Here is a 10,073-nt window from a genome sequence, read left to right on the forward strand (position 1 = left end):
TTTACATCTTTTATTATTAAGCTTTGTACTTAAACGTAGTTTTCTTTCGGCTCTTGCATTTCTCAAAGTTTGAGACCGATATTTTATGTATAAGAAAAGTTCCCAAAGCTTCAGCTCGATATTTTATTTACAAAAAAAGTTCTTAGGTTCAAAAAAAACATTGAGTGAACTGAAAAACTGTCGTCGGTAATATAGGTATTTAGCTGTGTCACATGCCCTTAACTTGAATTATTTTCTCACTCTAATTGTAAATGCAAAGTTGACAAAAAATTAAAATTTTCCGGAAAAAAACGTAATTATCTAGCATGATTATAGGAGAAGATACTTATCAACAATACATTTTTTTTAATTATGTCGTAAATTGCATTAATTAATACTTCACTCTAAGTGAAGAGTGGAGAAAAAGTTGAAAATTTCATTGAAAAAATCATTAGTCCAAATTTTCAACAATTTTAGGTTATGTTAGCGTTTAACATCCGAAATGCGTATTTTTAGTACAAAATTATTAAATTCTAAAGATTGAAAATTTTTCAACAATTTACGTTTTTCGGATTTAGAGTTTTTACCAAAAATCGAAATTTTTGAACAATAATCATTAGATTTTAAAAGCTCTTATTTTTTTTTAACAATTTAAGGTTACGTTAGTGTTTTACACCAAAAACTGGTATTTTAAAACAAAATATCATTATAAATGGAAGCAAATTTGCAATTTTTAACAGTTTCTGGTTATTTTAAAGTTTCCTTTTTACAGGAAATCAGTTATTTCAGACAAATATAATATTATTTAAAAAAGATTCAATTTCAAAAAATATTTACAATTTTGCAACAACCTTAGGTTATGTTAGTGTGTTTTACTTGAAATTGGCATTTTTAAAGGAAAATTATCACCAGGATTCCCAATTTTCAAAAATTGTAGTTTATGTTAGCGTTTTACACTGGAAATGTGTATTTTTATTAGAAAATTATTAGATTATAATATTTAAAAAACTCAAAATTTGTTTAAAACCACAATTTTAGGAATGTTAAAAAAAAATTGATTTTAAATAAAATAGACGAAATTTCTACCTATAAGATTAATTCTCTGCCAAAAAAGATGAAGTTTCAACGAAATAATTGCATTTTCAACCAAATAAATAAATTTTCTACAAAAATAGATGAATTCTCAACAAAAAATCTAATCGGTACATAAATAATATTTCAACCAAAAAATATTATTAATTTTCAATAAAAAACAATTTAAATCATCCGAAAAAGTAAAAATTTCAATAAAATAGTTGAATCCTAAGCAAAGAAAAATTCTTTTTCAATCCGTAGTTTAAAAAAAATTCAAAACAGACAAATTTTCTACAAAATAGCTTAATTTTTTGAACCGAAAATATGGATTTTAAACATAAAAGTTAATTTCCAACTAAATTTTTTAATTTTTTAACGTAATAGATTAATTTTCTACAGAGAACATTAATATTTTAACAAGAATAAACACATATTTCAATGTAATTATGTTTCTTTAAAATACAAAAATTCACAATCTTTTTGGATTGTCTTAATGTTTTTTTTGTCGGAAATTACAATTTTTATTCAAAAATCATTCAAGGAAGATTCATAATTTTTAATAATTTTTTAATAATTTTTTTTTTTCGTCGGAAATGGGTAGCTTTAGTGATAAAAAATTATATTTAACTCCAATGATTGATTTTGTTTAAATTAATAAAATTCAGAAGCTTGAAATTTTTTTAAATTGTGTTAGCATTTTTGTCGGAAAATCTACAGTTTTATTTTTTAAAATGTCAGATTTCAAAGAAGATTAATCATTTTTTGACAGTTTTAGATATTTATGATAAACAATCATTAATTTTAAAAGGTAAAACATTTTAATACCATTTTTCGTGTTTTGTTAATGTTTTTTGTCGAACATTTTATTTTTTTTAAATCAAAAGATTTTTCAGATTTTTTAAAATTCTTATATTACATTATTATATATTTATTATTCATTAAATCGAATTTTTGTATAATTTTTTTTAGCGTTTGATACTGGAAATAGGTACATTTGAGAAAAAAATCATTGGATTTAAAAGAAGATTAAATTTTTTTGACAATTATAGGTTAACTTTTTTTTACCAAAAGTAAGTTATTTTTAGCAAAAATAATTTTACTTCCAAAATTAAACGCACAATTTTGAATAAGTTTTTTGATCAATTATCAAAAACGTTGTCCTTGGCTTTCTTTTCTATTATTTTTAATAAAAGATACTATAAAATACAATAATTTTGTATTGTTATTAATTATAAATTAAAAAATTTAAGACATTTACAATTAGATTAAAATCCTATTTAACCACCAATACTCAAGTAAATGTATAGAATTCCTGAAAATAAAATCAAGAATTAAAATCACCAAATTTGGAATTTAAAAAACAATCAACAAAATAATTAAATTTTCAACAAAATAGTTGAATCCTCAATAAAAAAAAATGAATTTTCAACCATATAGTCGACATTTTGAGAAATCTTTTGAAATTTTTTACAATGGAAAATTATTTATAATTTTTCTAGGAATCTTAAGATTTTTTGTTTTGTTTTCTTGAAAGCCTTCAAAATTCTTAAAAATCTTCGCATTTTTTTCTCAAGTCCTTAAAAAATGTACATTTTGTTTAAAATGTTTGCATAAATTTCTCTTTTAAAAAAAGTCCTTTCTAAAAAAAATCCTTGAACATAAATAAGAAAGAAAAATTACAAAAAAATAAAATAATAAAATAAGATAAATAAAAAAATAAAATGAAGAAAATAGTTAAACGTACTCTAAACTTTGCTCGGAGTGCACTATTCGAACTATAATCATCCTTCCAAATGCTCTCATTCAAAGCAATAACTTTACTCAGTGTCTTCTCGCGTGACTTTGATACATTTTTGTCCTCAACTCCATGTTCCAATTTATACATCGCATCGTCAAAAAGTTTCCGTGAAACTTCCTTCGTTTCAGGGACTATTTGCTCATTTTCTGTCGGATCCCACCGATTTTCTTGACGACGCGCCCCACTGACTATCACATAATCCAAATTCTGCAAAAGGAAAATTATATTTTACGAATTATGAATTAGAATAATTTTAACTTTAAAATTAAAGACTTTATTGACTAAAATGATCAAATGTCTTAAATAAATTTTCAACGAAATAGATCAATTTTAAAGCATACACTTTAATCACATTTCTTAGTTTAAAAAATTAATTTTCAATAAGAAAAAAACTAATTTTCAATCAAAGAAATTAATTTTTAACCAAAATTATTAATTTATGTACCGAAAGAGAATAATTTTGAACAAAACACATGAATTTGCAACCAAATACCTTAATTTTTAATGGGATTCTTAACCTGCCCGTTGAATTTTTTACACAAAGAAAATAAAGATTAATTTTTTAATTAAATACCCGAAATTTCAAGTAAATTTTGAATTTTTCAAGGAATTTTCAAAATAATAGTTAATTTTTCAATAAAATTAATGAATTTTTAAACAAAATTCTTGAATTTTCAACCAAACTGATAAAGTTTTGATAAAAAAAATTATAATTCTCGACAAAAGTGTAATAGTTGATATTTACACTGAAAAATATATTTTAATAGGTGAATTTTTTACAAAAAAATTATATTTCTATGAAAAAAAAGTTAACGAAAAAATTAGTTCTTAGTTTAAAAAATTAATTTTCAGCCCAAAAGATGAATTTTGTACCACAAAAGACAAAGTTTCAAGAAAATACATTTTGAAACAAAATCCTTGAATTTTTAACCAAACTGATGAAGCTTTGATAAAAAAAAAATTATAGTAATTCCCGACAAAGTGTAATAGTTCATATTTACACAAAAAACAATTCTTTAATTTTCATTAAAAAACTTAAATTAAACCAAAAAAATACAAATTTTCGACTAAAAAAGTAATTTTTTAACAAAAAAATAGAATAGTTTTAATTTTAAGTCAGCGAAGTAAGTTTTTAATCAGATAAAATAATTTCACAACGAAATAGTTAAATTTTGAAACAAACAGATGAATCTTTTACGAAAAGAAAATAAATTTCTATTTAAAAAAATATATATTAACAAAAAATGTAGTTAAATTTTTAATTAAAAACATTAATTTTAAGTAAAAAATAAATTTTCAGCCAAAAACACCAATTTTCTACCAAAAAAGACAAAGTTTCAACAAAATACAGACATTTTTAACTAAATAGCTGAATTTTTAAATAAAGAAGAACAATTTTTAACCAAACATTGAATAATTACATTTTTAAGCAAATTAATTAATTTTTAATTACAATAATAAATCTTCAAACCAAAAAAAAAAAATTTTCACCATTAAAGATTAATTTTTGAACAAAATGCCCGAAATTTCAAGTAAATTTTGGAATTTTTAAATTAATTTTCAAAATAATAGTTAAATTTTCAATGACATTACTGAATTTTGAAACAAAATTTTTGAATTTTCAACCAAACTGATAAAGCTTTGATAAAAAAATTATAATTCTCGACAAAAGTGTAATAGTTGATATTTACACTGAAAAAATTTTTAATAGGTGAATTTTTTAATAAAAAAATTAGTTAGTTCTTAATTGATATAATTCATTTTCAGCCAAAAAGATGAATTTTCTACCAAAAAAGACAAAGTTTCAAAAAAATACAGACATTTTTAACTAAATAACAAAAAAATTTTAACAAAAAAATTATAATTCTCGACATTTCTCGAAATTATAATTCTTGTTGATATTTACACTGAAAAAAATATTTTAACAGGTGAATTTTTTAATAAAAAAATTAGTTAGTTCTTAATTGATATAATTCATTTTCAGCCAAAAAGATCAATTTCCTACTAAAAAAGACAAAGTGAATTTTTAAATAAAGAAGAAAAATTTTTAAACCAAACATTGAATAATTACATTTTTTAAGCAAATAAATTAATTTTTAACTACAATAATGAATCTTTAAACAAAAAATTAATTTTTCACCATAAAAGATTAATTTTTGAACAAAATACCCGAAATTTCAAGTAAATTTTGGAATTTTTTAAGGAATTTTCAAACTAATAGTTAAAGTTTCAATGACATTAATGAATTTTGAACAAAAAACTCAAATTAGTCATCAAAAAAATTAATATTGAATCGCAAAAGACAAAGTTAACTGTTACACCAAACATGGAATAGTTAAATTTTCAGCTATAAGAATTAATTTTCAAAAAAAAAATATATATAATAATTTTTAAAAAAAATCGACGAAAACTGGAATGGCATTAATCCTGTTTAAAAAAATTAATTTCATACAAATTTTTTTTTAACAATGTACATGAATTTTTAACCAAATATATAAATTTTTAATAGAATTTTCAACAAAATAGATGAATTTTCTAATAAAGAATATTAATTTTCAAGACAAAATATAATAGTTTAATTTTCACCTACAGAAATAAGTTTTTAAGCAAATAAAATTAATTTTCAACGAAATAGTTAAATTTTGAATCATACAAATGAATTTTCAAACAAAAGATTAAATGTCTACAAACAAAAAAATTACGAAGAAAAATTTAGTTAAATTTGTAGTAAAAAAATTAATTTTAAACAAAAAAAAACTAATTTTCAACCAAAAAGATTAATTTTCTACAAAAAAAAAATAACAAAGAGGAAGCTTTGAAAAAAAGTTAAATTTAAAACCCAAAAATATGCATTTTCTACCAAAATAATCATTGAATTTTCGACTAAAAAAGGTGAGTTTTCGACAAAATAAGTGAAAGTTCAAGAAAAAAAAACTTCAACAAAATTTGTTAAATTTTTAACCAAAGAAATATGATTTTAACTAAAAATGATGTATCAAGATCCAGAAGATATAGAACAGTTTAATTCTAAGTTAGAGAAAAAAATTTTTAACCAAATAAAATAAATTTTCAACGAAATAGTCACATTTTCAATCAAAGAAGTGAATTTGAAACCAAAAAAGGTGAATTAGTCACCAAGAAGATTAATGCTCTTACACAAAAGATAAACAAATAGTTAAATTTTCAGTTAAAAAATTAATTTCTAATTGAAAAGAAAAAAATAATTTTCAAGCCAAAGAACTGAATTTTGAATCAAAAAGATTAATTTTCTATCAAAAGAGATAAAGAATCAACAAAATACAGAAGTTTTCAACTAAAAAAGATCAATTAAAAGAAAAATTCTGGAACCAAAGTGTAAAAAGAAGGCAAAATTTTTAATAAAACCAGCAAAAATGAAACGTTTGTCCTCAATTTCATCATGAACATAAATTTCAAATTTTTCTTACTCTTGAACTTTAAAAATCAAAATAAATTAACACATTTATGTGAAAAATATGTCAAAGAAGACGGTAAATGGAGATTTATATAAAATTAAAATCAAATTCAAATAGTCAAATTTAATTCTACCTCGATCCCGAAATACCTTAAAAATATATTTTTTAAATGTTAAACAAATATTAAAAGTACGGTCATATTATATATAAAATTCAAGTCATATTTTGTCAACGAAAAAAAATAATCTGCAAATTTAAAGAATTATATGTAAGTTGAAAAAATGGTGTCATTCATATTGAATTTACTAGAATTTTCTCGCTATAATAAGCAAACTTCTGTACATTTTTTTAAATCTAAAGAAAAGGTCATTAGTGCACAATTGTCTAGAATTTTAAATATAGAATTTTGAATGCAATTTTCGTATAATTACCGCTGGATCAGTTTTAATTTCGAAATGATTGTTGCAGAGGTGGCACTTCATTTTAAACTGATACAAAGGTGTTGAGTAGTACATGCCAACTTTTGTTTTTTCTGCATTGTAACGAACACCCATTCCTATGTGATTTCCGCAGCCATCGCACCAAATATTATAGGGCATCTCAAATCGAATGATCAAGATGCCCTCGTGGAGTTTACGAGCTCTTTCGCGTAAAGCATGAGTCCCGAGAAATTTGTTCAAACCGCCGACTTTTGGGTCGTAATCCGGCGGATAGTAATGATTTTGTCCTTTGCGTTCCCCCATCTTCTAAAAATGCACATTTCAAAAATATTGTTGATTATTTTTCATTCAGAAAAATAAATCGAAAAAAAAACCAAAAAAAATCCGTGTGATTTCTGTGCATTTATCGAGGGTTGAAAAAGGACCCTCGATTTTCAAAGTAAAATTACTATCAAAAATGTAAGATTTTAAGTTTATTTTACATCAATTTTATAAAATCACTACGTTTGTCTCATACTTTGTAAAAATTAACTTAAAAATATTTGTTTTTAAGGTTGTATAAATAAAATTATTCTAAAATTCAAAAATATTTTTCAAGATTTCGCATCAGTTAAATCAAAATTTCAAGAAATAGTTAGTTTTCAACTAAAAAAATGAACTTTTAATGAAAAATGTAATCCATACTTGATATTTCAAAGAAACAAATATAAAATTAATTAATTTTAGAGAAAGTAGTTGATTTTTTAATCAAATAGATCACTTTTCTATCAATAAGATTAATTTTCTGTCCAGAAAATGAATTTAAATCTAAAATGACGAACTTTTAACAAAGAATTTCAGATTTCAAATAGGTCGTTTCATTTGAAACCAATAAAAATTAATTTTTACCAAAAAGTCTAATAGTTGATAATTCAATCAAAAAAGATATCAATTTTAAATCATAAACTCTTGAATTCAATCAAAGAGATGAATTATCAATTTTTCCATTGTAATGATTTGAAATGAACACAACATATTTTACAAAACAAGTCAAAGATTTCCGATTGAAAATTTTACTATTTTCTCAAAAAGTAATCTTTTTTGGTCGAAAATTTAGCTATTTTGTTGAATATTTGTCTTTTTGGATAAAAAATTATTCCTTTTGGATTCAAAATTCATTGTTTGGTAGAATCGAATATATAGTTGAATTTTAGAAGAAAAACATGATTTTTCAACTAAAATGATGAATCTTCAACTAGAATAATTTGATTTTCAGCCAAAAAGTTGAATTTTCAATAAAAAAGATTAATTTTTGAACAAGGAGATTAATTTCTACCAAAATACGAATTTTTAACTAAAAAATACCATTTTTATACCAACAATTGCATAGTTAAATGTTTAGTTAAAAAAATAATTTCAACCAAAAAGAAGAATTTTTAAATCAAATCATGGAAAATTCCGCTAAAATAACTAAATTTTGTGTTTAAGAAAATTAATTTACAAACAGTTGTAAATTAAAAAAATGGAGAAAATAGTTCAAGTTTCAAAATAATTAAAGTTTCAATGGTAAGATATTTAATTGCAATAGTTACATTTTCAATAAAAAAAGAAGTTAACAAAAGAAAAAACGAATTTAAAAAAAGAAAGTATTTTCTATAAAAAAACTACAAACTTACTACTAAAAAATGCAATTTTTCAACCAAAAAATCCAGTAGTTAGGATTGGAGTGTAAACAAATTTTTTAAACAAAGCGATACATTTTTAACTAAAATTTTTGAATATTCAAATAGAATAGTTACAATTTCTTTAAAAAAAGGACTAATTTTCAACAACATTTTCAAACAAACTGATAAATATTTAACTAAAAAAAAAGATCCATTGTCAACCCAAAATTTTAGTTAAATTTTCCGCTGAAAAGATTAAAGCTCAAACAAAGAGATTAATTTTCAACTGAAATTGTGATATATTCAATTTTAAGTTAAGTTTTCAGTAAAAAAAACAACTAATTTTCAAAAAATAGTTAATTTTCAAACAAAGTGATGAATTTGCAAGTGGAATAGTTGAATTTTAAACAAAAAAGATACATTTTTAACTTAAAAAAAAATTATTGACACCAAAAAAGAATAATGTTAATTAAAAAAGAGAGATTGTTAAGCAAGAATTCAGTAGTTAAATTTTCAGTTGAAAAAAAATTCAACCAAAAGATGCATATTTAACTATAATGATGGAATATTCAAGTAGAATAGTTAAGTTTTAACCCTTAAACGACCAAAACGCCACTACCGGTACACTGCTTTTCAACGGCCAATAACTAAGACTATTCGACACTAGAAAAAATTGACACACATATTTTTTTATTGCTTAAGATCTCCTCTTTCCGACGGTGCCAATAAAATTCCTCAAAAAATTTATTTATTATCCCAAAATGCAGTTTAAACAAATAAAAACGTGATTTTTCGTGCCTATTTTTTTTTGTGAACCATTTTCCAAAGCTTTTCGAGTCTGAAATTAACCTGGAATCTCACTAACGGGTGGAATAAATGTCTAAACTTTGAGAATCCATGGTTCAAAGATCGATTTTTCGTTTTAGTATTTTCAAAATGGCGTCTTAATGGCAAAATTTTTGTGAAAACATTCATGAATTTTTTTACAATAAACGATGCGCTTTTCGGAAAAAATCATCAAGAATAAAAAGTTCTTGTAATCAGCCAATGAATACGCCTGATTTTTTTCGAAGCGTTTTGAGCAAAATTTTGGATTTTGCATATGAACAATTTTTGCAAAATTCAAAATTTTGCTCAAAACGCTCCGGAAAAATTCAGGCGTATTCCTCGGCTTTTTTTTTTAGAAATTTTTATTCCTGACAAACTGACAAGAACTTTTTATTCCTGACAAATTTTCCGAAAAGCGCATAGTTTTTCAATAAAAAATTTTCATAGTTCTAAGCATCGTGTAAGAGTAAAATGATTCACGAATATCTATCGTGCGTCTGCCGCAAACAAAGTTTACGTTGCCCAACTATCACCAACGTGGAGGTCGACGAATATCGATAGTCTCTTTTTTTTCCCATTCCGATTCGGAGTTTGTTGCAATTTTTGAGGCTTTACTTCTTGGAATTTTTTTTTTTTGCTGGGTGTACTCGAAAATTCCCAGGATGACAATGCGGTGAAGGTGTGGTTCGAAAAAAATCAGGGGTATTCCTTGGCTGATTACAAGAACTTTTTATTTCTGACGATTTTTCCGAAAAGCGCATCGTTTATTGTAAAAAAATTCATGAATGTTTTCACAAAAATGTTGCCATTAAGACGCCAATTTGAAAATACTAAAACGAAAAATCGATCTTTGAACCATGGATTCTCAAAGTTTAGA

The 10,073-nt window shown here is 23.3% G+C and overlaps 1 protein-coding gene across 1 annotated transcript in view; it reads right to left on the reverse strand.

The window, feature by feature from the left end:
- Nucleotides 1-10,073, reverse strand: part of LOC117167408 (coiled-coil domain-containing protein 130 homolog) — a 12,197-nt gene that overhangs the window by 909 nt on the left and 1,215 nt on the right. The window contains exons 2-3 of the mRNA XM_033352308.1: nucleotides 6,717-7,031; nucleotides 2,798-3,058 (exon numbers count right to left, since the gene is read on the reverse strand). Of these exons, the coding sequence (XP_033208199.1) occupies nucleotides 2,798-3,058; nucleotides 6,717-7,028 (573 nt within the window). The 5' untranslated portion in view covers nucleotides 7,029-7,031. The remainder of the gene's footprint in view (nucleotides 1-2,797; nucleotides 3,059-6,716; nucleotides 7,032-10,073) is intronic.

The sequence above is a fragment of the Belonocnema kinseyi genome, chromosome 2, assembly GCF_010883055.1.
Source record: "Belonocnema kinseyi isolate 2016_QV_RU_SX_M_011 chromosome 2, B_treatae_v1, whole genome shotgun sequence".
Classification (NCBI taxonomy): Eukaryota; Metazoa; Arthropoda; class Insecta; order Hymenoptera; family Cynipidae; genus Belonocnema; species Belonocnema kinseyi.